We start from the raw sequence: 26,361 nt of genomic DNA, 5'->3' as shown, positions 1-26,361 counted from the left end.
CTTTGGTGCTGGAGTAAACAGCCAAGGTTTGAGCCAGGGCGGGGTGATGAGAAGGAGGGATGGGGGTCCAGTCTTCCTCCTGAGCCTTCCTGGTGGAATGTGGCCAGACATCTGAAGACTCCAGGGTGCTCACTAGTTGAGGTGAGTCATGGAATTAATGAACAGCCTCGGAACTCTGTGCCCATAGTCTAAAGAGTAATTTAAGACAGTACAGAGTGAGAAATGTCATGAGGAAAGGACCCTTCACCTACTCTTTGGTTAGCAGGTTGGGGGGTGGGGTGAGAAGGAAGGAGATCTACTTGGGATGTGTCACCAAATATTCCAGAGTGGACAGAGCTGAGACTAGGGAGCCTAGGATAACTAGATCATCCGTTGGCTGCCCTACGTGTGAATTTTGAAGTGGGTGTGTCCCTCAGAGCAGAGGCAGGGCATGAGATGGGGTTGGCGAGGAAGAATCTGGAAGGTTAGATTTAGGAAAGATGGAATTTTGAAAGAGAAGCTGCCTTCCACCCTGGAAATGAGCAAGATGTACACGTAGACCAGCTTCTGAGTCTAGGAAGGTGAGAAGGCTTTCAGTGACCATGCGGGTGGTATTCAGGCATGGCCCTGGGAAGGAAGGAACCGGGGCTAAGAGATGTCAGGCCAACTGAGGCCAGGATGCTGTCTATAGAATAGTCACTTTAGGGGCTTCCCTGGTGGCGCAGTGGTTGAGAGTCCGCCTGCCGATGCAGCGGACACGGGTTCATGCCCCGGTCCGGGAAGATACCACATGCCGCGGAGCGGCTGGGCCCGTGAGCCATGGCCGCTGAGCCTGCACATCCGGAGCCTGTGCTCCACAACGGGAGAGGCCACAACAGTGAGAGGCCTGCGTACCGTAAAAAAAAAAAAAAAAAAAAAAAAAAAAAAAAAAGAATAGTCACTTTAATCAGAATACCTGAGGCTCAAGGAAGCCTTTTGCTGCTTTCATCAGGAATCTTAGGATCAAGGTCTGTTTTTACATTTATTGGTTCTTAGGAGTTCCTTGCTGTGCCCCAGTTTCTGTACAGTTGGGGAGTAGACATTGAGACCCAGTGGAAGGTACCTTGTAGACACCCGAGCGTGTGTCATCTGGTGCTGGCCGCTGCTCCCCCCAGCTCAGATGTGCTTGCAGATAACGTATCTTGGCTTGTGTACTGCAGCCTCTAACCAATCTGATTACCTTCCCCCCACCGTCACTTTAAATCAAGGGTGGTTGCCTGAGAAATTAAATGGCTCTCCCCCTGGCTTCCTCTGCCCAGGACCTGGCTGTCTGGAAGAGGCTGATGTGCATGGGGGTGGGGAGGAAAGATGGGAATGGGAGGGAAGGGGGGCCGGCTCAGCGGGCTCATCCGCCGCCCCACAGGATCCGCAGGGCCTGCCACTACATCGTGAACCTGCGCTACTTTGAGATGTGCATCCTCCTGGTGATCGCAGCCAGCAGCATCGCCCTGGCGGCCGAGGACCCCGTCCTGACCAACTCGGAGCGCAACAAAGTGGGTGCACAGGGGCTGACTGCCAGCCCCCGTAGTGCCCTGGTACCGCCTCTTCCCAGCCCCTCCCATCCCAACATTAGAGATGAGCTAAGGAAGGTTCCTGGAGAATGAGAGAGGCTTGAGAGATTGCCTGGTCCCAGTCCTCAGGGCAAAGCGTGAACCGCTTCAAGGCCGGTCCCCACCCGCAACCCTAACCCTAACCACACTGCTTACCTTTATGCTCAGCAGTGGCCCTTACACCCAGAGCCAGCCAGGGCTTTGAAAGGGGGTCTGCACTCACCCATGGGTTGGATGTGGGGTCTGACCTAGGGGCATGGGTGATGTGGGTGATGTCAGGGCGCTGCAGCTCCTCCCAGGGAGCGGAGGCACCTCCTGGAGGGCCAGGGTGGATGTCAGGAGGGGTCAAGGGCGTGGGGAGGATTGGAACGGACAAGGATCCCAGGGAGGGAGAGATCTGTGGGGCAATTCGGACCCAAGACATTAAGTTCTGACCGCAGTGGGGGGGAAGGGCCAAGGACTGGCCAGCGGGTCACGGGGCCCCAGCAGTATCCACGGCTCCTCTCTTCCCTGCGTCTGATTAGCAGTTACAACTCCGACCTTCTGCTCCAGGGTAGAAACGAGCGGGGCTTGGGGTGGGCGTGCATGAGAGCCCGTGTTTGAGGGGTGTGTGTAGCCTGGTGGTCTCTACCTTATGTGTCTTACAGGTGCTGAGGTATTTTGACTATGTTTTCACCGGCGTCTTCACCTTTGAGATGGTTATAAAGGTAAGAGCCTCTAGAGCAAACCTGGGCTCTGGGGCTTGGATGGGCCACCTGTCTGCCTCTCTAGTCTGGTGCCCTTCCCCAGGACTGTCACCTCCTGATCAATGACAGAACCTCAGCGGCGCCTCTGCTGACCCCTCCTCCAGCCTCAGATCCCAGTGAGGTCTGTCGTGGCAGGACGTGACTGTGGGGATCTGTTTAGACTGGTGCAGACCTGTGGGCATGGCCCGGGGAGAAGGCAGGCCCCCTCTCAGGAAGGCAGGAGAGGTGCTCCAGGCGTGGGACTGTTCTCCCCTCCCCAACACGCTTCCTGGTTTGAGCCTGGGTGCCTGCCAAGGCAGAGGGGTAGGTAGGGATGTCTTCCTGGCCTCATTTAGTCTCAACCATACTCACTGCCCTCCACTCTCTTCCCTGCCACCATAACACCCCACGTTACCATCTTATTCCCAGTCTCTCCCATCTGAGATTTTTCTCGTCTGCGCATATGTGGTGATGCCTGGGGCTCTGAGCCACTAATGTAAGGAGGGATGTGGTGGCTTTCGAGGAGCCAGGGAGTCTAAGTGAACCCTGGTGGCTATGAGAAGGGCCTTGGGCCTCACAGTTAGGTGGACGGAGCCTGTGGGACCTGTCCTCCTGCTCCTTGGGTCCCCGTGTGGGGTTGCTTTTTAGAGGCAATGGCAGCGGGGGCATTGCCATAGGGAGCCCAGAGCTCAGGGCACGTATGACCGGCACCTCCTGGGCTCATTGGTGGCTGTTCACATCCTCCTTCTGCAGATGATAGACCAGGGCTTGATCCTGCAGGATGGGTCCTACTTCCGAGACCTGTGGAACATCCTCGACTTTGTGGTAGTGGTTGGTGCATTGGTGGCCTTTGCTCTGGCGTAAGTAACTCTTTTTTTCTCGTTCGATTCCCTTCCCTCCCGCCTTCCTGAGACGGCTGATTTGAGGGCTTCTCCAGGGCCAATTCACTCAGTGGTGCCCATGAACGCTGCCCTGGGAGTCTGCTTCCCAGTTGCCCCTCGACAGGGCTCCTGAGAGCCTTACAGCCTCAGCTCACATGCCCTGAGTCATGGGACTGGTGAAGGAGGAGCAGAGTGAGTCTCTAGGGAGAAGCCAAAGGCCTTGGCATTCCTCCCTTCGAGATGAGTGAGCCTGGGCAGGCACTCACCTGTGTGCCCCCATGGGCTCAGCACGGGACCCAGGGACAGCCGAGGTACCTTTTCATTTCTCGATTCTGTCAAACAAAGGATCAGCTTGAAAGAAAAATGCAGCGGGTAGAGCAGAGTTGGAGAATCACAGAATCCTGGGTGTGGGGAGATTCTCTGCTCATGAGCAGAAGTACCCCAGAGCTATTCCAAGGACATAAGCAGCATGTTAATATGATGAACTCCAGAAGGAAAGACCTTCCCAACTTTCCTTGGTAACACACTTAGGAAAACAGTCTTAAACCATTCAGGTGACTAACCATGGTCATTACATTAGGGGATTTTTTTTTTTTCTGAACACTGATCCAGGGAAGGGCTTTCCTAGCCCTCCAGGAGGTAGCTAGGAAGTAGACATATTGTCAGAGCGTTTTCCCTAAGCTAGTGGATAGAGGGCCCCAGAAGATGAAGGACAGCCTTCTGGGCTCTGTCCGTACCTTGTTCCACGGTCGGAGCAGCTTCACCCTTTGCCGGATGGCACAGTAGAATGCCCCCCAGCCTTCTGAGTACAAGAGAAAGCCAAGTCTTCTAGGCAAGACGAGCTACACTGTGTGATGGGCACAAGGAAAGCATTTGGGAGCTTCTGTCATTGATGACATCTACAAAAGGGAAGGAGCAAAACACCTCCGTAGGCTTGACCTTCCCAGATCCAAGTGGTCAAGTAGGGATCATCTGTCCCGCCTTCTCCCCAGACACTGTCAGCTTCCATCCCTATCCATCTGGCAGAGAAAGAAATGGGGTAACAGTTAAGAAGGAATGTTCCTCAGGTGGCCAAGAGTGGGAGGAGAGATGAAAGGTCCCCAGCTGTGCTAAGAATTTGAGACCTCCCAGAACCTGGAAGTAGACTGTGTCCATTGCTGTCCCAGCCATGGGGGACCTTCCAAAGGAGAACCAGGCTGAATGTGACTTGTGACCCCGAGCTGGCAGTCAGGACAATTCCAGTGTCCTTTGTCCTTATGTGCACCAGTGTATTTACCCCATTAGAGTCATGTGGAGTCACCTGTGCCCCTCACAAGGAATCCTATCAGATGTTTCTGAACTGTTCCCAAGGAGATTTCACAAAAGTATGATTTTTCCAAGCATCTGGTCCCTGTATGGACTCTCATAGCAAGATAAAAATAAAGGCAACTCCGGCTCTAATAAGGGGACTCCCAGCTCCTCTTTCTCCTCCTTCAAGGAAAGAAGCACCAAAGTCTGCCTTCATCCTAAGGAGGTCCACCTTTTATGTTAGAGATAAATCTTACCCCTGAGTTTTTAAAGTCAAGTTCCCGTCTCATTTTACCAACTCATTTGTGTACATTGTTCACCATATTGTTCTTCTCCCTTACTTTGATCTCAGTAAAATACGTTGTCTCTCTTTGAAGAAATAAAGGACAAGGAGAGAGGAGCATATAGGAAAGGAGCCACCTCATCTTGAGTAAGAACGGAGTTCATTGGGGTCACAGTGCAGAGCGGGAGGAAGGGGGTGGGCTGTGGAGTCAGGAAGGCCCAGCTCCTCCACTTACCAGTTTCATGGCCTAGAGCAACATAGCAAAGTATTAACCCTCTTAACCTCTGTTTCTCATCTCTGACATGGAGACAAAATAATGTGTGTCAAGGGCTTAGCCCAGAGCCTTACCCAGTGTGAGCAATCAGTAAACGTGAATTCCCTTCCTTATGCTTCCATTCTCCATCACGTCATGAAGTCCGAATATGGAGCAAAATGTGTGTTGAGACCTAACATACACAAAAAGTTGAACACAGGCTGGTTTCCAAGACTTGGTTTTTGTGCACACACACCTGGCCTGTGTTGGTGCCAGTGGGAAGGAGATGTGTGTTAAAGGAAGCCTCTGCATGCCTGCCCCATGTCCGCAGTCCAGCTGCGTCTCCTCAGATCCAGAGCAGTGACGACGGGCTGGAGGGTTGTCATCTGTCTTGTTCTTTCTTTGTGCCCTTTGAAACGTGGCAGTGATGGCTTTGGTGTTTGTGGTGGGGGAAGCCTTAATAGCCCCGGAACCGAAGCCTCTCTGTTGGTCCTCAGACCAGGTACAGTGCAGGGTACCCCAGAAATCCCCTGGTTCTGGGGTCCACGTGTATTGTGATGGATTGAGCATTATGATCTATTGCTTGCTTTTTTTTTTTTTTTTTTTTTTTTTTTTGCGGTACGCAGGTCTCTCACTGTTGTGGCCTCTCCCGTTGCGGAGCACAGGCTCCAGATGCGCACGCTCAGCGGCCATGGCTCACGGGCCCAGCCGCTCCACGACATGTGGGATCTTCCCGGACTGGGGCACGAACCCACGTCCCCTGCATCAGCAGGCGGGCTCTCAACCACTGCGCCACCAGGGAAGCCCCATTGCTTGCTTTTAGTGATTTCACTTCTTGAACTGTTTATTCATTTCTCTCCAAAATGTAAATGGTACTTGCTCATCCTTCTCCATCCACACTCTCTCTTTTGTTAGCATCCTTCTAAGCTTGCCATGCACATTTCCTCTCCCCTTTCTCCTGCTTATGGGACAGGCTCACACCCCCCTCCTCTGGCCTTCGTCATGTTTAATGAGGTCCAGGTAATGCTTTCTCTTGCTCGTATGCTCATGCTTTCTAACTCTGTTCTCTCCCTTTCCTCATTAAGGGCACAGAGAATTCAGCTCTCCCATCATTTTGGTAGGGTTAGCCAGGGTTTCCCCTGCCATCAAAGCAAGGGCCTGGCCTGAAATGGGTTGATATCGGAATAAGGCCTATGTCCCCCTGCGGGGCTGTGGTCAGGGGCTCAGGCCAAGAGAACCATGTGTGAGTTTTTCTGTAGGCTTGTCAAGGACCTCCCTCTCTGTGGATACAACTTTCATTGTCATATCCCATATTTTTGCCCCTAAGAATGTCCACCATCCACATAACCTTACTCCTGGCCTATCTCTCTCTCTCTCCTTGAAATTGAACCTTGTTTTACTGAGGCTTCTGCAAAGGTTATTGCTCAATTTGAGCAGAACTGATGTTGATTGTCATGGTAATACCTTTCCGTGGCTCCTCAGAAATCAGAAATGACTTGGTATCTCTTCCACCACTGGCAGCCAGAGCCTTCTCAGGACCCAGCCCAAGTCCCAGTAGCAACACCCCAACCAAGGGGAGAAAATGGCCTCTAGCTGAATTCTCAGAGAAAGCTGAGCCCTTCTACTGCAGCAGTCTGCACCTGCCATCATGTATATTTTCTAGGAGCATGTATGTTGTTTATGTATTGGCCGAAAGGGGATCTCTCTTCTTTATAGCTGCATATGTGAAGTGAAGGGATTCTTTATCATGTAAACTCGACAGATTCCATGTGGGCACTTTATTGACTTTTGAGGAGGAGGGGAAGGGGATTATTTTCTGAGTGTGGGCATAGCAAGGGTTAAGAAAATAAATGGAAAGATACCTGTATTGCACCCTTCCTGTTCTTCCGAGTCCACTTTTACATTATAAAGCATTTATAAGAACACTCAGGTCTCCCTCCATAAGCCCGATACCTGTGTAGAGGCGGGCAGAGTTTTGACAGAGGTTGGCTACAGCTCTCCCTCATCCCACTGCCCTCACAACACCCCGCTTTCTGGGCCACGTGGGGACACGGAGTGTTTGCCAACTATAAATATCGTGACTATGCCTTTTCCTCTCTGTGGTTTCAAGAAAAGTCTGGTGAGTGACTGGGCCTGTGAAACCTTTCTCTTTGATCTTTTTCTATTTGAAAAAGAGGGATTCTTCTGTTTGATAATTATTGTCCACTGAAAGACCAGAAACTGCTTTTCCCACTTTTCTCACACCCTGTTGCCATCACTTCTGCTTCCCGGTCTGCTGGGTGGGAAAGCAGAGTTCGTTCCAGCCTTGGCATTTCTGGGTATCTGTACATTGGACACACCCCCTCACTTTGGGGCACCCCCCAGAGTCGGCTGCCTTGTAGGGGGGTCATGTGTCCATTGTGCAGGTTGAGTACATGAACCTTATGGGGTCCTGCCCATTGATGGCGATGCTGTCTGGCCCTCAGGCTTCCTGTCTTCCACATTTAGTGAAGGGCTTCTGGCAGGCAGGTGGGCGGGGCCAGGCCAGCACGTCAGTAGGGACCGCAGGGGAGGATGGGAAGGGTGTGATCCTGCACTCCAGCCCAGGCCCCTTCCTCGTCTTCATTCCTATTGCTCTACAACATGTTACTTGACCAGCTCAAGTCAAGTCACCAGGTGAGCTGTCCTGGGTTGGATTCTAAATAGTAAATTCGCAGCTTATGATGGCTTCTCAAACAGTTTAAAAGAAAAATAACTAGCAATTCAGCTCCCACCTCCTCCCCAGCATGGCTGTGTACATCAGTCAGAGTCATGCAGGCTCTCAGGCAGCTGGCGCCAAAGCTTCCCGTTACCATTTTCCATCATAGCAGGGCACGAGGTAAGGTCAGGGCTCCCTGGCACACAGGGGATCTGGATCACAGCCACACTTGGCCTTTCATTATTCAGTCCTTAGCCAGAAAAGAAAAACATGAGTCAATCGCCTCTTGATGCCAGAAGGACCCGGAACTCCCACGTTAGCTTTTAGTACATTCTCTTCATTGAAGTATGTCACTTTCCTGACACTTGACAGTCTGCCCTAGTCTCTAAGATGGATACGGTCTTTTGAACGCATTCAGAACCAGCCACAGCAGCAGAGCTGGTTCTGAATTCATTCAACGACATACACAAGCACAGACAATTTTAGACTTGGAAATGGTACTCTGGTTCTGGTTTTGCATTTGAGGCTTTGTGTTTGTGAAGGTGGGAGTGTGCATACATGAGAAAGGAGTGACTACTTAGAACTGAAATGCTGGTACGTGCTCACACTCAGCGGAGCTTGGTAATCATAGCACTGATATTCCACCTTACACCTGCCTGACCCTTTCTCCTGTCCTTTGCTGTCTGCCTGTGTCTGAGGCAGTCCCCTCAAACCTCAAGTTTTGCCTCGGGGCTTCTTTCTTGACAGCCCCCATTCTTTTAAAAGTGAGAGGGGTGTCTCCCACAGGAAGCTATGACTACTCATTAATCTTGCAGGGGGAAAAAGGGTGGACAGAGTCCTACTCCATTCAAAGAAGACCCATTTACTACTGAGCCAGACAGTTCATCCAGTTCCACTGCTCTGTGGAAGAGATGAAGGATTAAAATTAAATTTAGCCATCAGGTAGCCCATTAACTGTGGATTTAGGATACCAGCTGAGCTGGAATTGGAAATTTCCAGCTGTGAGCAGATAGAAGGATGTCATTGCTTGAGACTCCAGCCTTAAGAGTCACCTCAAGAGTGACTTTATCTGACTTTGGACCCCAGCAGGGACACTGAAGATGATTAATGTCCATGGACTCTTGGGATTCCCACTGCTGTATTTTACACCCTAGCTGCCTTGCAAACAGGGTTTGGGAGGGAAAAAGGAAGGTCATAGTGGCAGCCACATGAAGGAAGTGTCTGAAAGAAAGACAGAAGTTCCCAGTCTACCTGTTCTTGTCTTTAAGCCCCAGCATGCATGTTTTTTGATGAACACTGGAAAATGCATTCTGTTACAAATGGCCTTGGTGCTGCTGGGGAACCCTCTGTAGAATGTGCGCTTAGGGAGCTTTATCATATGGAGACAATGATTGTGAACATCTTAATATTTGTCTTTATTAATAAGCACAATTTGGGGAGGGGGTTGGTTGTAAATAGGATCTCAGCCTGTGGCCACAGAACCAAGCAAAATGAAATGGTCCAGTCCACATGATAACCGACAATTTGGCTAACCAGACTCAGATGCAAAAGCACCCGGCAGAGAAAGGTGAGGCTTCACAGCTGTGGGAAGAGCCCAGTTCTGCAGGATTAGTAGAAACTCATCACAGTGCCCTCCAGATTTAAAAGTAGGTTTTAGAGTAATTTGGGTCAGAAGATTTCATGATGAGACTTGGGAAGTATCTGCTCAGATCATGTGACCTGCCAGCCGTCTGCTTAACCCACACTCATAGAGGCACAGGCTAGCATTATGAGTTAGTCTCCATCTGGGGGAGTGTATGGGCTGGACTTCAGCTGGCATGAAGGTCTTCTTAGAAAGATCAGCAGATGAGGGGTCTTGGGGTATGTTTAAATTAGGAAGACTAAGAAGCAAGACAAATCAGGTCACTCTTCACCAGAATGAACAACAGAACTGCTAGGCGATAGGTGCTTTGCTATCTCTTGCTGCTTCCCAGTGCTTGGACAAAAATATCTTCCAGTAAGAGTATAGTGCTCGAGTTTTGCAAAGGAGGAACTTTGCAAAGGCAATGATGAGTGTGTTACAGGGAGTTTGTTGAAGTCCGTATGCAAGAAGAAAAGGTTTACGTACTAACCGCTTAGCATAGAACTAGTGCTCTGGTCACAGAACAAAGCAAGATGGCAGAGTCCCAAAGGATTTATGGCTCCTGGGTGATCCCAAAAGATGCTGAGGTATGGGTCAGGAAGAAAAATAATCCCCAAATGGCAGCAGCCAAGCAGTGACAAGGTCAAAGTGCTGGATTTTCCCATGTGGAAAGGCATTGTAACGTTGTAAATAAGAGCCTAGGTTTCAGAGTCAGATAAACTTAGCACCGTTAATTATTAGCTACCTTAACTCTCTGAACTTCTACTTGCTCATCTGTAAGTAAAAATTAAAAATAACTCTATTTTTGTCTTATGAGAATTAACTAAGGTAAAATATATTGTGTCCAGTGTAGTGCCAAGCACTTAGTAAGTACATAATAAGTGATAATTATTATTGACTACTAAATAATAGTCCAGACACTTTAGCAAGGTTCAAGGCTCCTCACAGCATAACCCCGCGGCCCCCTTTACATTCCAGCAAGCCTGTCCATTCCTCTAATGCAAGAGATTCCTTAAAATCCCTGTGCTGTTCCCTCCTGGGCTCATGGGGAAGGGAAGAAGAAGACCATTCCACTTAAAAGAGGGAAGGACTGTTCAGAAACTGATGTTCTGGCTCTGCCCCCCAGCACGCACCTCCCACTGTGGAAGGAGAGTCAGTTCCTAGCAGAAATCAGTTTGAGAGCACATCGTTTGAGAAAGGGGGACATAGAAGATGAAAAGCAAGATTACAGGGAATGATGAGTGATTACACATGAAAGATCTGGAGGGCAGCTTGACAACTGAGCTGGAAGATTCTCATCTTTTACTGATGAGACATAAGAGAAATGTGGCAATTATTTTTTTGGAGAGCAACCAGGAAACTTAACAAATAAGTAGGAAATAAATGGGGAAATGGGTAGCCCAATTGAGCCCCAATTAAAGTAGGGCCAGTACATACTCACATGTGAAATTATCCTCAAATTTTAACATTAGAGTCAATTTTTTAAATTAATTTCTTTTTTTAACATCTTTATTGGAGTATAATTGCTTTACAATGGTGTGTTAGTTTCTGCTTTATGACAAAGTGAATCAGCTATACATATACATGTATCCCCATATCTCTTCCCTCCTGCGTCTCCCTCCCACCCTCCCTATCCCACCCCTCTAGGTGGTCACAAAGCACTGAGCTGATATCCCTGTGCTATGTGGCTGCTTCCCACTAGCTAGCTATTTTACATTTGGTAGTGTATATAAGTCAATGGCACTCTCTCACTTTGTCCCAGTTTACCCTTCCCTCTCCCCGTGTCCTCAAGTCCATTCTCTGTGTCTGCATCTTTATTCCTGTCCTGCCCCTACGTTCTTCAAAACCTTTTTTTTTTTTTTAGATTCCATATATATGTGTTAGCATATGGTATTTATTTTTCTCTTTCTGACTTGCTTCACTCTGTATGACAGTCTCTAGGTCCATCCACCTCACTACAAATGACTCAATTTCATTTCTTTTTATGGCTGAGTAATATTCCATTGTATATATGCGCCACATCTTCCTTATCCATTCATCTGTCGATGGACACTTAGGTTACTTCCATGTCCTGCCTATCGTATATGGAGCTGCAAAGAACATTGTGGTGCATGACTCTTTTTGAATTATGGTTTTCTCAGGGTATATGCCCAGTAGTGGGATTGCTGGGTCCTATGGTAGTTCTATTTTTAGTTTTTTAAGGAACTTCCATACTGTTCTCCATAGTGGCTGTATCAATTTACATTCCCACAAACAGTGCAAGAGGTTTCCCTTTTCTCCACACCCTCTCCAGCATTTATTGTTTGTAGATTTTTTGATGATGACCATTCTGAGCAGTGTGAGGTGATACCTCATTGTAGTTTTGATTTGCATTTCTCTAATGATTAGTGATGTTGAGCATCCTTTCATGTGTTTGTTGGCAATCTGTATATCTTCTTTGGAGAAATGTCTATTTAGGTCTTCTGCCCATTTTTGGATTGGGTTATTTGATTTTTTGCTATTGAGCTGCATGAGCTGCTTATAAATTTTGGAGATTAATTCTTTGTCAGTTGTCTTTTGGTCTTGTTTATGGTTTCCTTTGCTGTGCAAAAGCTTTTAAGTTTCATTAGGTCCCATTTATTTATTTTTGTTTTTATTTCCATTTCTCTAGGAGGTGGATCAAAAAGGATCTTGCTGTGATTTATGTCATAGAGTGTTCTGCCTATGTTTTCCTCTAAGAGTTTGATAGTGTCTGGCCTTACATCTAGGTCTTTGATCCATTTTGAGCTTATTTTTGTGTATGGTGTTAGGAAGTGTTCTAATTTCATTCTTTTACATGTAGCAGTCCAGTTTTCCCAGCACCACTTATTGAAGAGGCTGTCTTTTCTCCATTGTATAGTCTTGCCTCCTTTATCAAAAATAAGGTGACCATATGTGGGTGGGTTTATCTCTGGGCTTTCTATCCTGTTCCATTGATCTATATTTCTGGTTTTGTGCCAGTACCATACTGTCTTGATTACTGTAGCTTTGTAGTATAGTCTGAAGTCAGGGAGCCTGATTCCTCCAGCTCCGTTTTTCTTTCTCAAGATTGCTTTGACTATTCAGGGTCTTTTGTGTTTCCATACAAATTGTGAAACTTTTTGTTCTAGTTCTGTGAAAAATGCCATTGGTAGTTTTATAGGGATTGAATTGAATCTGTAGATCGCTTTGGGTAGTACAGTCATTTTCACAGTGTTGATTCTTCCAATCCAAGAACATGGTATATCTGTCCATCTGCTTGTATCTTCTTTAATTTCTTTCATCAGTGTCTTACAGTTTTCTGCATACAGGTCTTTTGTCTCCTTAGGTAGGTTTATTCCTAGGTATTTTATTCTTTTTGTTGCAGTGGTAAATGGGAGAGTTTCCTTAATTTCTCTTTCAGATTTTTCATCATTAGTGTATAGGAATGCAAGAGATTTCTGTGCATTAATTTTGTATCCTGCTACTTTACCAAATTCATTGATTAGCTCTAGTAGTTTTCTGGTAGCATCTTTAGGATTCTCTATGTATAGTGTCATGTCATCTGCAAACAGTGACAGCTTTACTTCTTCTTTTCCAATTTGGATTCCTTTTATTTCTTTTTCTTCTCTGATTACTGTGGCTAAAACTTCTAGAGTCAATTTTACACCTGATAAAATTTCACCAATTAGCCAGGCAGTGTAAAAAAATTCTGCTTATAAATTTAGTAGCAAAGCGTAGCAAAGTATTATCAAATGATTATACTTAAATGACCTGTAAAAAGCTCATGAATTTTTTCTTAAACAATATGCCGCAGTTGAAGTACTTGAAGAGTCTGTTCTCTTGGTTTGATAAAACCTCTCCCTTGCAATCTTGTTGACTTGGATAATGGCTTAAATGAATCTTGTATGCGGGGATTTGGGAGAGGTAGTTTAGCCTAGCCCATGTGTAAATTTATGATATATTTTAATTAATGGGGACTACGTTGTTGATGCTTTTCCTGACCCTGTGGCTTTGTTAGCCAGTATTCCTTTCATTTCAAATGACAGTTTTCAAGTTTGTACTGAATGTATGTTAACAAAACTGAGAACCCAAGCATGCTTTTTTACAGCCACTCAAAATCCTAGCTTTTCAGTAGCTCTTCTGCAGACCTGTTTGAAAGATGTGCAGAGCAATGACTAATCTTTATTTTACTTTTGGCCTGTGTCTGATTACTATCCTTGGCTCAACTCTGTAGGAGTCAGAATGGGACTACTAGCCCAATACTTTGGCAATCACAGTCAGCTGTTAAGATCAGAGTGTACCATCAAAGAATTCCACTTCCCAAACCAAGGGACACACACACACACACACACACACACACACACACACACACACACACACAGGTCAGAGATCCCCTTTGTTCCATAGCATGACATTTTACTAGGATCCTGGGACAAAATTAATTGTAGAGAGCAAATTCTGTCCTTTATCTGGGTGTGTAGGAGGAGAAAAAATTATTGAACTTTCCTTCAATAGGAAAGTTAAAAATCAACAGATGGGTATCTGTGAGTATGAACCCATTTAGACTCTACTGGATATAAAGGTCTTGGGGCTAAGGACCTGGGCTAATGGAAGGTGAAAGCCTGGACCACCTGTCCATCCATTGATCCCACTTTGTTCTCTCATTTCAAGGATTTGGAAGATTCTCCCTGAGCTTTTGCTTAAGATGAATGTAACCTGGGGAAAAGATGGTGACCTATGTAGTTGTTCTGGCAAAATTTTCAATCAAATGATTCCATCTTTCCCAAGCATTTAGCTTGCAATTATACCTTCATTTGTTTGCTTGTTTATTTAAGGCCTGTCTTCCCTCCTAGATTAGGGAGGGACCTCATTTGTTTTGTTCACAACCGTGTAGTTAGTACTTAGAATAGTGCCAGACATTTATTAAGGACTCCATCAGTGCTGTTATATGAATGGATAAAGGTATATTTGGCTGACCTACCACATGCCCAGTCTCATGCATGAGAAGACACTGTTATAACTCAGGGGAAGATATTTCCTCTGCCTTCTGAGCATTTGGAGATTATCACATGAGGGATTTAAGGTTTATAAGGCTTTGGGTTTGATTCTCAAACCACCATTCATTTGGCATTTACAGTGAAAATTAATATAATTTTGAATGTGGGATCATTCACTGAATAGAATGGTCATTGGAAATCTTTGCTTGTGGCATATGGTGGTGTAACATAGGTTTGTGGTAAGTAAAAAAATTTAAAAGAAAGGAAGAAAAAGTACCCTTCACAGCCAACTGTCAACCAAGAAGCAAAGGCTGAATTTTAGGCACTTCTTCATAGCAGCCGGCCTGTTCACCCGTGGCACTGGGGCTCACTTACTGAGATCTTATGCAAGGCACACCTTCCACAGGCTGCAGTTTTGTTTGCAGTTAAGTGGATTTCAAGGATATGTTCCAGCTCTAGAATTTGGTGAGCTGTTTGACAGAGCCTAGAACCAAAAACTTGCTGGTGCAGAAGCTTAATGGTGCAGAGCAAGAGCTCTGAGCATCATATAGACTTGGGTTCAAATCCCAGCTTTCCCTGCCACTGCTGGGCACTCAGCTTCTCAGCATCTCATCTGTGAAATGGAGCTAATAATACCTCTGTCCGAAAGTTATTAGGACGTCCGAATAAAGAGTTGCACTACAAGTGCTTAACAGAGTCTGGCCAAGAATAAATATTCAGAAAGTTAGCTTTTATTATTTCTATCTCAAATGTTTCATGTTTATGCTCTCCATGTTTATTTTTGTCATTTTTAAGCCTCACCAATAGAACTGGGATGATTTGTCTGCAAGCTACACGGTAAATAGCTCACAAAGGATGGGTGGTCATTTAATTTATCAAAAGGCATCCCTTTATGTGACATCAGGACCTTGATAGACAATGCCTTCCCCCATATTTCAAGGTGGTTTTATGATATGGCCCCTCTGTGCTTTTGAGAGATGTCAGAGTAGCCCTCTTCTGGACATTGTGTCTCCCTCTTCAAATGAACTCCTTCATAAGCATACGTATGCCACTGTGTCTTGAAACGCCTTTTCCAAGACATAGTTTCTGGCCCAGATCAGGCACTTTTCCTCTAGCCTGGCTTCTTATAAATTCACTGGAAACAGAAGGAGTTTGTCTGAAGGCTACTAAGGAAGTGGAATTGAAAGACTACATTTAGAAAACTCCAATTCAGCGAGGCTCCATGGAATAAAGTACACATGGGGAATGCCATATAGTTAGAGGCAGCGTCCCTAATGCTTGCAGAGGTCCTTTGCCTTTGCAGGGTGGAGAGGTGGGTGTGGAGTGATGGTGTGCTGGCCCTTCCTTTCCTTCACAAAGCGTGCAGACTCTGCAAGTGCCAAGGCTGTAAGCGGGATCTCTAGGGTCTGGGCATCTCCAATTTCCCGTTGTCCTAAAGTTCTCTTTTCTCCCTGAATTTACTGACTATCTCCCTTCTCTCCATTACCTCTCTTCCTTTTTTTTTTTTTTTTTTTTTTTACTGCTTTCTGCTTGGATCCTCCATAGGAATGCCTTGGGGTAAATATTTTTCTCTTCAGTTTTCTTTGAACTAAAAGAATATGGGGAGTGGGTTGGAGGAGGGAGAAAGTATGGTTGAGAGGGAAGGAACTGACTCACTAAGAAAGGAGTGGTGAGTTTATGTGAGTGGTGTGTTTTCCCTGATATCTGAGAGAACAAAAACTAGGAGTCACCAAGCCTTCCTGGGAACTGATCATTCTTATTGGTTTGGATATGTATTCGGCCTATATGTTGCCTTTTTAGAAAGGTAGATAGACGAACCTACTAAAGTAAAAGAGTTTATAAAATATACAAAGCCCATGGATGCAAGAGGCCATTGATATCAATGTGATACTTTTGGGTTATCTATATTCAGATCTAGAACTGAGTAAAAGCAACTTATAGATCATGGATTGTAACCATTTAAGAGGGTCTCAAAATTCACATTCTAGGCAGTCAGCATTCCATAAAATGTCTTCCTACCTTGCCTTGTATGAAGGAATGGATGGCCTTCGATCTCCCTATTTGGAGGACGGGTATGGCAGGATGGACAGGGTGAAAAGCAGGCAGAAGCCTTGTAGTTCCCATCTGATGTTCTAGATGGATCCCATTTCCTCTGATAGTTGGTGTCATGGTGATCTGGGCCAACGTGAGGAAAGAACCAGAACCTGAGCTCACTATTTAGAGTCTCATTTTCTACCATCTGCATGTTTTACAAATTGCAGTTGTTTGACTTGAATGCAAAGATCTCAGGGGATGGGCAGGGTGGAGAGAGAAATGCAGGTTGATTTATTCATTTCTTTCCCAAAAATAGAAAGATGTATTTTGTCTACTAGGAGCAAACATTTCCGAGAGGCTGAAGAGGGAGGGTCATTAGCTGTAGGGCAAGGATAAAGGTGGGCGTGGGCTGCAGTTTGGGCCTCCTCCAACTGCAGGCTCTCTGCAGCTTGTGCTAGGTGCAGAGGGCTGGAAATGGGAAGGGACTGCTGGAAGAGCCACTCGCACAGAGATAATCGGGGTGTGAGCCAAAGTCCTGGCTAGAAGCCTGCATGACATGCTCTCTCTGGAGCCAGCAGCCCAGCACAGCACGGGTGTCATGTCCCCACCAGCCTTCCTTACCCTGCTGTCCCCTGAACTGTGCAGAGGTGACAAACCTAGAGCTGAAGGAAGGATTAGGTTGAGTCCTCTGATGAGACTTGCTCTCAACCATGGCTCCCTATTCAATTCAGCAAATACTATTTGAGAGCCTTCTACTGAAGACTCCCTAGGCTAGGCACCATGCCGGTCCACAATGGGCTACGGTCCTGTTCCCTAGTCGATTGATCCTCCATTTCCATTTGGTCAGTGTGGTCATGAGCAGCATTGCTCCGGCTGTTAGGGGTAGGAAGTGTTGATTAACATGTGTGCATGGGTGCCTCTGTGGTGTACCTGTGTCTTCCTCTTTGTGAGTATGCATGAGTGTGCGTGCATATGAGTGTGTGCACACCGGGGAGTGATTGGAAAATTTTCCCAGAGGGTGTTGTTTGGGGTCTACTGTGACCCAATTTCAGGCCTCTTGCCCACCTCTTTCCCCCTTCTCCCTGTTGTTAATGTAGTAGTGTGACTGTCACTTTAACGCTCCCCTGTCCTGTGATTTCCCGGGACTTCTCCCCTGCAGAACCAACAAGGGCCGGGATATCAAGACCATCAAGTCCCTGCGGGTGCTGCGGGTGCTGAGACCACTAAAGACCATCAAGCGCCTGCCCAAGCTCAAGGTAACGTTCACCAGTTTCTTCCCATCAGCTCCCCTTCATCTAGAGAGAGCAGCCTAGGTGGCCTGCTTTGGGAGAATTATTTCTGGGGATATTCTTTTTGCTCACACAGAGACTGAGATTCTTTTCATCTGCTTGAACTAAGGGTCTGAGTTTCAAAGGAAAATAACCAATATCCTAAGAAATCTATCTCTAACGACTTTGGCCCCACCCTCTGTGGGAAGTCATAGGAAGAACCCTGTGTGGCTTTATCCTGGAGCCTCCTGTGTCATTAAGGTGGGTCAGACACCAGAATGGAAGGAGCATGAGCCCTGCGTGTTGTGGTCTGCATACTAGGTCAGACCAAGTCACCTGGGCTGGTTTCTCTCCTCATGATTCTAGAGAAAGAAAGAATCTTCTAGCCCTGACCCTTCATATTTTAGAGGCCAATAACTTGCCCAAGGACACAGAGTCATTTTTGGCACAAGCAGAGAAGAAATGGGAAAGTGAGCTCACACAACTAAGTTCTCCCTGTTGCCAGGACCTGTGTCTTCAGAGGTCTATTATCTGGGTTCTCCTGCCTTCTGACCTGCTCACCCACCCTGAGCTCCTTCCCTGAGCCTTCCTGCCCTCAGGTTGCTGGCTTGTGGAACCTGCCTCTCCCACACACATCCCTTGCTGTTATGGAAGCTGAAGCCTCATGGGAGAAAAGTTCTTCCTTCCTGAATTCCTGTGAATGAGAGCCAGCCACCACCAGGGAGGGAACAAGGGACTCCCCGGCTCCCCAGTTCCTCTTTCGCATTGGGTTTGCATCACCTCTGATCTTCCCCACCAATCCCTCCACTGCCACCCCAACTGCTTCCCTTTCAGCCCTCTGGCTCTGCAGAGAGGTGTTAAACCAACCAGGTTGATCAAAGGCTTAAGACCACAGGAAAGTCTTTTTTGGAGGGACCCTAACTGGCTGAGGCATGGCTTCCTCTCAGAGCCCAGGGCCCTGGCCTCCTGCGTGGATTCCCGAGGAGAGGTACTCATGCTCCAAAGGAAGTGTCCTCACTGCCTGCTCTCCTCCTCCACTGCCCTGCCTTCCCTCCTGGATCAGGCACCTCCCACGGTATTGGGAAATCTTTCACACGCTGTTCATTATAACCCTCCACCTGGTGACGGGCCCCAGCACAGGGCCTGGCCGGGGTCGGTGCCTGTGAACATTCATTCCTTTCTGCCTCACCCCCAGAAAAATATGGCCGGGAGGCCTGGGGCCCTAACCAATGTTGTTAGCTGCAGCCCAGGTCCACTGGTCTCCTCCTCTGAGCTATGTTGGGGTCCTGAGAAGAGCTTGGACAGGATGATGAGATTAGTTAACAGGCTGAAGAAGGCGACCCAACCTTGGTTAATTCCAACTAATTAGGAAGGGCTGGCTCTTTGCTCTGCAGCTCCATAACCTGAGGGAAATGTAGGTGGATCTGATAATTCCACGAGGCTGCATGTCACTCACATTCCCTGCAGTGCTGAACTAATTAAACCAGCAGTGTTCACCCAGCGCTGTGAAGAGGCAACCGCTCAAACGCAGCGCCACCGTGGGGCTAGACTCTCCAGTGAGCTAAACCTACAAACCTAGAAAATAACCTAAAAATGGTTTGAAATGTGTTGAATTCCCATGTAACTCTTCATGGCTTAGGGCCTACAGTGGATTCTTCAGAAGGAGATTCACTGCCTTGAACTGAAGTGCAAGTGCCAGATTCTGTCCATCTGGTCCTCCCATCTCTAAGAGAGGGTGGCTCTTACCCCTTCCCACATCACCTGTTGAATCTTCATCCCCAGCACAGCCAGCTTTAAACTAGAGAACATTTACGTGAAGTGTGGAATGTAATTGGGGTAAATGTGTGAACTTATTCCAAAATATCATTAAAATGAACAAAGGTGATAGTTTATTATCACTCCCTGATCTATTTAGAAAGGCTAAGAGAAAGCAATACATATTCAGTGTATAAATCAAATCTAAGAATGTGCCCCAAATAGATGAAGTTACGGATAAGCTATTTAATGCCTAAAACAGGCTAAATGATTTCAAGGATCCCTTTTCTGGAATAAATTTCTATTTCACACTAAGTGGAATGCACGTAATAGGATTCCACAAAGGACTCCCTCCCCTGCCTGATACCATCTGGTCTCTACTGCTTTGGGTTTCCTTTCAGATTCAGAACATGTGTTCCCCTCCTAAATTATAGGTTCCTGCAGTCATGACCAGCTTAGAAAACAGGTCCGAATCCCATGAGTGTCACTTCTTACTAGGGTGATATCTCCTGGGGCACCTTCTTAGTGGGCTGGCTGGTGGTAGTGTGGGTCCAACTCAGCTGTAGGCAAATACACAGGCCATTCCAGGGATTCACACACCATGGCTCTTTTTTCTGTTCACAGGCTGTCTTCGACTGTGTGGTCACCTCTTTGAAAAATGTCTTCAACATACTAATTGTCTATAAGCTCTTCATGTTCATCTTTGCTGTCATCGCAGTTCAACTTTTCAAGGGCAAGTTCTTCTATTGCACAGACAGTTCCAAGGACACAGAGAAGGAGTGCATGTAAGCGCCACCAGCACATACCACTCACTTTCTGCTAAAGTGTGTTCTGCCAAGGTCCACTCAACCCTTTACAGATAGGTCTTTTCTTTCTCCCTTTCTTAAATCCATTCCTCTTTTGGGAAAAAAGGCAAAATAAGAAGTTGCTACATTTTGAGTGAGTACCTCTTTTGTGTGAGACATAGAACATAGCATTTTGCATCAGGTTTTAATTTTAAATCTTTCTAATGACCTTTTGAGATAGGTTTTATTTGGACATTATAGGTGTGGAAGCCTAGGCACAGAAAGTTTAAGGAAGTTGCTCAAGGTTATACAGTGACTAGTGAAAGGATTAGGATTTAATCTTCCATGTCTGTTGGGCACCAAATCTCATTTTTATTCCATGATAATACACTGCCTTAATAAAATCCCCTCTTGCTTGCATTTGAATGCTGATAATTACTACTGTACATTATCGAAGTCCCTAGAATTTCTTTGCTCTTCCATGAGCTATAGTGAAGAGGTTCTGGTTCACTTCTGCTCTGGTTTTAGAGGAAACTATGTAGATCATGAGAAAAACAAGATGGAGGTGAAAGGCCGAGAATGGAAGCGCCATGAATTCCACTATGACAACATCATCTGGGCCCTGCTGACCCTCTTCACCGTCTCCACAGGGGAAGGATGGCCTCAGTGAGTGATTGGTTTGGCTTGGCATGCTTGTCTATGAGCTGGGCTAGGCCCATGTGTTTGCCTTGAGAAGTTGATTTGAGATAAACAAGGCTAACCCTTTGTTATTGTACCAAGGAAAGTAAGTGGTTATGAGTAGGTGAGACGGGCAGGAGAGAGGAAGAATGAAAATCCTTCAAGCAGGAATCAGGAGGGAGCTGGCGAAGTCAGGGAAATATTTGAAACACAGTGTTTCAGCCCATGATCAAGGAGGTGAATAGAGCCATCTGATTCCTACAGAACAAATGAGTTTTGAACAGCTCTCCACACCATAGGAGAGTCCCTGAGGATGGTTTTAGACAGATTTATCCTCCGAGTTGGCCCTGGACATGAGGGTCAAGGGTTAAGGATGAGGTGGCAGAACCCAGAGATGCTTTCTGTGGTCATACCTCACATGTCAAAGACAACAGAGTGCAGTTTTTATGCTGCTTGTAGCTGCAGGCTTATTTTTTCAGAGACTTGGCAGTAACCAAGACACCACTTTCTGGTGGCAGCAAAATGCCAAAGGGAAATTCAGGAGTCTCTTGGTACTTTATGACAACCTCAACTGTAAAGTAATGTCACTCTGGTGTTTAGGAGTTGGATGCATGATGGCACCGGGGCTAGAAAGAGCAGTGGATTGGGGGTCACTGGACCTCCACCAGCTTGGTTGTGGAGCCCCAAATTCACGGAGGATCCACAAAGTTTAAAAAGTCAGATAAGAAAATACAGTAGATGGCACATCTGCTAATGAAGGCTTGAGTCACAGCAGCTGCCAAGATCGCCGTCCACCATCCGTGCCCTCTCATTCTGTCCCCAGAGTTTTGCAGCATTCTGTCGATGTGACAGAGGAAGACCGAGGCCCGAGCCGCAGCAACCGCATGGAGATGTCCATCTTTTACGTGGTCTACTTTGTGGTCTTTCCTTTCTTCTTCGTCAACATCTTTGTGGCTCTCATCATCATCACCTTCCAGGAGCAAGGGGACAAGATGATGGAGGAGTGCAGCCTGGAGAAGAACGAGGTGAAACGAGGGGTCTGGAGTGTAGGGCAGGGGTGGCTCTGGAAAGGACTCTCAGACCAGCAGTGTTAGGAGGAAGACAGAATGCTCTCCACTTTATTGTGAATTAGAGAGAGAATTGGGGGGAAATGAATTAGCCAGTCATTAAATAAATGTTTTTGGAGTGTCCGCTCTGTTTAAAGCCCAGGTATGAGACACAGAGAACTGGGAGGGATGTAAGGTGTTTAAGATGCAGCCCCTACGTTTATGTGGCACATCATCTGGAGGTGGGGGTGAAAGACGTGTGCCAACATTATAACGTTAACACGTCTCCTTCCCTTCCTGCATCCCTCAGTGGTGTATATTTGCTGTAAGGGCAGGGAACCTGTCTAACTTATTACTGCTTTTGTGGTAACAAGTGTAGTTCTGGCACATTGTCGGGTCCATTGTTTTTATTCCTGGAACTGAACTAGAAATTGTTAGAGTCTATAAGAGAAATGAAAATAAAGTGCTATGGGAATGCACAGAGAGATAGATTTTTACTTCTGACTGTGAGCTTCCTGCCCAAATATCTAAGTCTTGTGCTGTGTAAAAGGACATTACTAATAACCATCAAGTCCTTACCACATGGGACCGAACCCTTCTAGTTCTGTGTATTCAGTTAAGGTGACACCTCACCTGTAGCTTTGTCCAGATAATTTCTTTTGCTGCTTTTACCTCTGCTTGCCCAGCCCTAGCCTCTTCTCACACACCGTCCTCTTCTCCTAACCATCTAACAGAGAGCTCACCAGTGTGCGAGGTTTAGGGACTCTGAGCTTGGCTAATCAGTGTGACTCTCCTGCAGAGGGCGTGCATCGACTTCGCCATCAGTGCCAAACCACTCACCCGCTACATGCCCCAGAACAGGCACACCTTCCAGTACCGCGTCTGGCACTTCGTGGTGTCTCCATCCTTTGAGTACACCATCATGGCCATGATCGCCCTGAACACCATCGTGCTGATGATGAAGGTGAGAAGGTGGTGGCTGGGAGGTACTCGGGCAGGCTGAGCCTCGGCAACTGTCCCCTCGCAGGCACTTGTGTGTGTGCCCGAGACACTGAGAAAACACTCCAGCTTACCCGTCTGTTGCCTCCTCACCTACTTTTCCATCGTGGAATTTCTCTTTCATCTTGTCTCCATCAACAGCCCAGCCTTTGGGTCTTTGGGGCAAAATGCAGTGAAATATATAGTAGCAGTCCAGGAACTCTGAAAGCAAAGGTTGGTGATGGCAATCAGATGCACGCAAGGGTGGAAATGTCAGGAGATGTAGATGATCATGGGGTTCAAAAAGAGAGTCGGAAGAGGTTTTTAATACGAAACGGTAACGTAATTAACTCTAGGAAATGTTTCTGCCCTTCTCACCTTCAACTCTAGGAAGACTGGCCATTTTGCTAATAAGACCTGTGTTTTCCTCTGTTTTGTTTTGCTCCATAGGATGTGTGCTTCTCCTCTCTAGCCCTAGATGACTGTCCTCCTGCATCATACACCAGAACGTCCCCCAAGGGCAGGGACGCGAGATGGCCAGCCTCTCTCATGGACCCTCTCACCTTTAGGGGTTTGATTCTTTCCTCTTTTCTCTTCCCGGCAGTACTACTCTGCTCCCTGTACCTATGAACTGGCCCTGAAGTACCTGAATATCGCCTTCACCATGGTGTTCTCCTTGGAATGTGTCCTAAAGATCATTGCATTTGGCTTCTTGGTATGTCATGGCATTGATCCCGGCATCATTCTTGTCTTCCCTTCTGTTTGGGTACATTCCCAGCCTTTGTTGGAAGGGAGGGCGGTCACCGCTATTCCAGAAAGGGTTCGCACACCTGCCCACCTAATTGTGGGCTTGTTTCGACGGCTCAGAAAACTGCCATAGAGACAGGATGATGTGTGAGGGTGTTAGGAGAAAAGACAAAGAGAACCAGATCCCCAGCTCCGTACCCATCTAGCCATCAGAAATGTTCTTGTCAAAGTCTGTCAGTTGTCAAGGGGCGACGATCATTGAGTCTTACTAGAACTTAGTAAGATTTATCTGTCAGGAAGAGCAAAACAAGGACTGGACTAATAAACCTGAGTGCTTATTTACTGGTGAAAGGTTTAAAATCTTATAACTCAAATGGGAAAATATCTGGCCCGCTTAGCCTCAAACATAGCAAATAATAGATTTTACCTAGTAGTCCTCCTCCCTTTAGTTACGTGAAGAGTAATTTCTGCCACTAAAAATAAATGTTTAGTACTTAAGCTTTCAAAGGCTAATGGCCTTTAAAGTGTGTGTATGAGAGACAGAAAGAGAGAGAGTGAGTAAGTGTGGGGTCGGTCGGGGGGGCAGTTTCTGGAATTGGTTTGGGGAGGGTTGGGTTGAGTTTTTCTGGCATGAGTCCTCCTTCTACTTCTCCTCAGCCACTAATTATAGTTGTTTGGCAGATTCTCGCATCTGCCATCAAGAGTGTTAAGCAAACCTAGCCCTTCACTTCAGTGTCCTGTCAACAAAATAATCCTCTCTGCCACCCTTGGCTCAGTGTTTACAGTGAGATCAGTGGGCTGCAGATAAACCCACCCAGCAGCTGTTTCACACTTATTTTGTGTGTGAGCTACCATTTCAGATTATATGTATATGGCTTTCCCTGCAAGAAGAGAAACTCAGCTGATTATCTGACTATGGGTTTGTCTGGTGGCAGCTTGAACAGGGACTCTGGCCTCGGCTTGATGGTTGTGAGTGTTGATGGTGGGGACTGCTTCTGGTTTCCTGGTTGTTCTTTGAAAAGTCATTGATCTGATGGTTTGGGGAGGAGAGTTGAAGGGAACCCATTGCAGGTGGCTGTACTGTTGGTTGTTTGACTCCCTTTTGAGTCTTGGAGAAATAAAGAAAAGTAAACTACCAGCAACAAAGATGCCATTATAATACAGTCTGGCCCTGAGCAGGAGGAGCAGGGGGTGGGGGAAGCCTGTGTAAAAACAGGGAAAGTTTTTCTCTGCATCTTGATTATTTGCATGTTGGATTGACGTCATCTGTGACCGAAGTCCCCAATTCTGTGTCAAATTATGGTGAATGCCGAATACATGCTTACGGGCTTAACTAGATGATTCGGCCCCAGAGCCTGCCTCCTTCCCACCTTAACCCCCGTATTTTCATTCAAGGTCTAGAAGCATTGTCACACTATAAAAGGCACCACTAGTCCCGAATAAGTCTTTTCATTGATACAGTACTGTAGATTTTCAGAACGCCCTAATATATACTGTTTTGTCAGATCTTCTCAATGACTCTGAAATAGGCATGGCGGAAGCTGTCATTATCGTTGTTGTTGTTATTTTAACTGAGGAAATTGAAGTTCAGAAAAATTGTGTCACTTTCTGAAGATTGCAGAATAAAAGGCCGTAGAATTGGAAAGTGGAGTGGGAATAGAAAAGGAAGGAAGAGGAAAAAGAAAGAGGGAGAGAATTGACATATATTGGTTGTCTACTAAGTACCAAAAACTTTCTGTATTATTCATTTTAGCTTCATAAGAACTCTATTAGATGGCCATTATGGTTTTCTTCTTAAACGGATGAGCTAGGGCTCAAGAAGATTCAGTACTTTGCACAAGGTTACTAAAAGGCAGAGCCAGTGTTCAGATCCTGGTCTCTCTGGCTTCAAAGCCCACACTTTGTCCACCATAATCTACTAGTCTGTACTATGCTATGCTGTGCTCTACCATACTGTATTGTAAGGCCTCCTCTACTGGAATCTAGGGCTTCTGTCCCCTGAGAGCTAGTTTTATATTCTAGCTCTTATATAGGGACCTAACCAAGAATTAGGAAGCTCACCCCAGGTTGGTAATAGGAGAGCACTGAGAATTGAGGGACTCAGAGACTCAACTTGACCCCACTCCTGAGGTAGTCATCCTTAACAACAGTGAGTTTGTGAGGCTGTGTGCTTAGTTTCTGTACATGCCTGGCAGGTGCCTGTGACTTTGGAATCAGACAGGCCTTTCTAAGCCTCAGTTTTCTCATTCATAAAAGGAGGATAACAGTAGCTGCCATATAGCCTTAGATACTGTGTGTGTGTCCCATGAGGGAGTATACCTAAGGTGGCTAGTCCTGAATAGGTGCTCATAAACGTACCTTCTCTCTCCCCAGGACATTTCTCTCTTTATCGCCTATCTCTACCCATTCTTCTTGCTAGCCCTACCAGTCAGTAATTTATGAGGTATTTATCACTACCTACTTAGAGCATCCATGGGAGGAATAAATGAACTGAAAGAATGCCAAGGGAGGACCTGGCACAAAATCTGGCATGTGTAGCAAGGATTCATGAATACCAGTTGTGGGGATGGAAGAGGGTGTGTTTTGCAGTGCTCTGAGGGTCTCTTACGGGAGGTGCCACCCAAGGGCAAGTGGGTAACGTTTGGGAGTCCCAAGCGTTCTGTTTCTTTTAAGGAATATAGTCCAAGGTCTGTTTTCACTGGAGCACTGGAAATGGGAGCAGAACCCATTTTCTCTATTAAGCTTAATGTTGGCTGGCTGGTGCATTATCCAGGTCCTTTACTTCTTCATTTCCTTTAA

General features: G+C 46.5%; 1 protein-coding gene across 3 annotated transcripts in view; it reads left to right on the top strand.

The window, feature by feature from the left end:
* Window positions 1-26,361, top strand: part of CACNA1E (calcium voltage-gated channel subunit alpha1 E) — a gene marked incomplete at both ends in the record, with an annotated part of 301,265 nt that overhangs the window by 237,817 nt on the left and 37,087 nt on the right. For all 3 annotated transcript variants that reach the window (XM_079696521.1, XM_079696523.1, XM_079696522.1), the window contains 10 exons: window positions 1,382-1,511; window positions 2,216-2,275; window positions 3,047-3,153; window positions 15,817-15,828; window positions 17,465-17,561; window positions 19,953-20,113; window positions 20,642-20,779; window positions 21,615-21,816; window positions 22,637-22,801; window positions 23,420-23,530. In XM_079696521.1, coding sequence (XP_079552647.1) covers window positions 1,382-1,511; window positions 2,216-2,275; window positions 3,047-3,153; window positions 15,817-15,828; window positions 17,465-17,561; window positions 19,953-20,113; window positions 20,642-20,779; window positions 21,615-21,816; window positions 22,637-22,801; window positions 23,420-23,530 — 1,183 coding nt within the window. The remainder of the gene's footprint in view (window positions 1-1,381; window positions 1,512-2,215; window positions 2,276-3,046; window positions 3,154-15,816; window positions 15,829-17,464; window positions 17,562-19,952; window positions 20,114-20,641; window positions 20,780-21,614; window positions 21,817-22,636; window positions 22,802-23,419; window positions 23,531-26,361) is intronic.

This window comes from Hyperoodon ampullatus, assembly GCF_949752795.1.
Source record: "Hyperoodon ampullatus genome assembly, chromosome: 2".
Lineage (NCBI taxonomy): Eukaryota > Metazoa > Chordata > Mammalia > Artiodactyla > Ziphiidae > Hyperoodon > Hyperoodon ampullatus.
The sequence above is the reverse complement of the archived record's forward strand: the minus strand, read 5'-3'. Positions and strand labels throughout refer to the sequence as shown.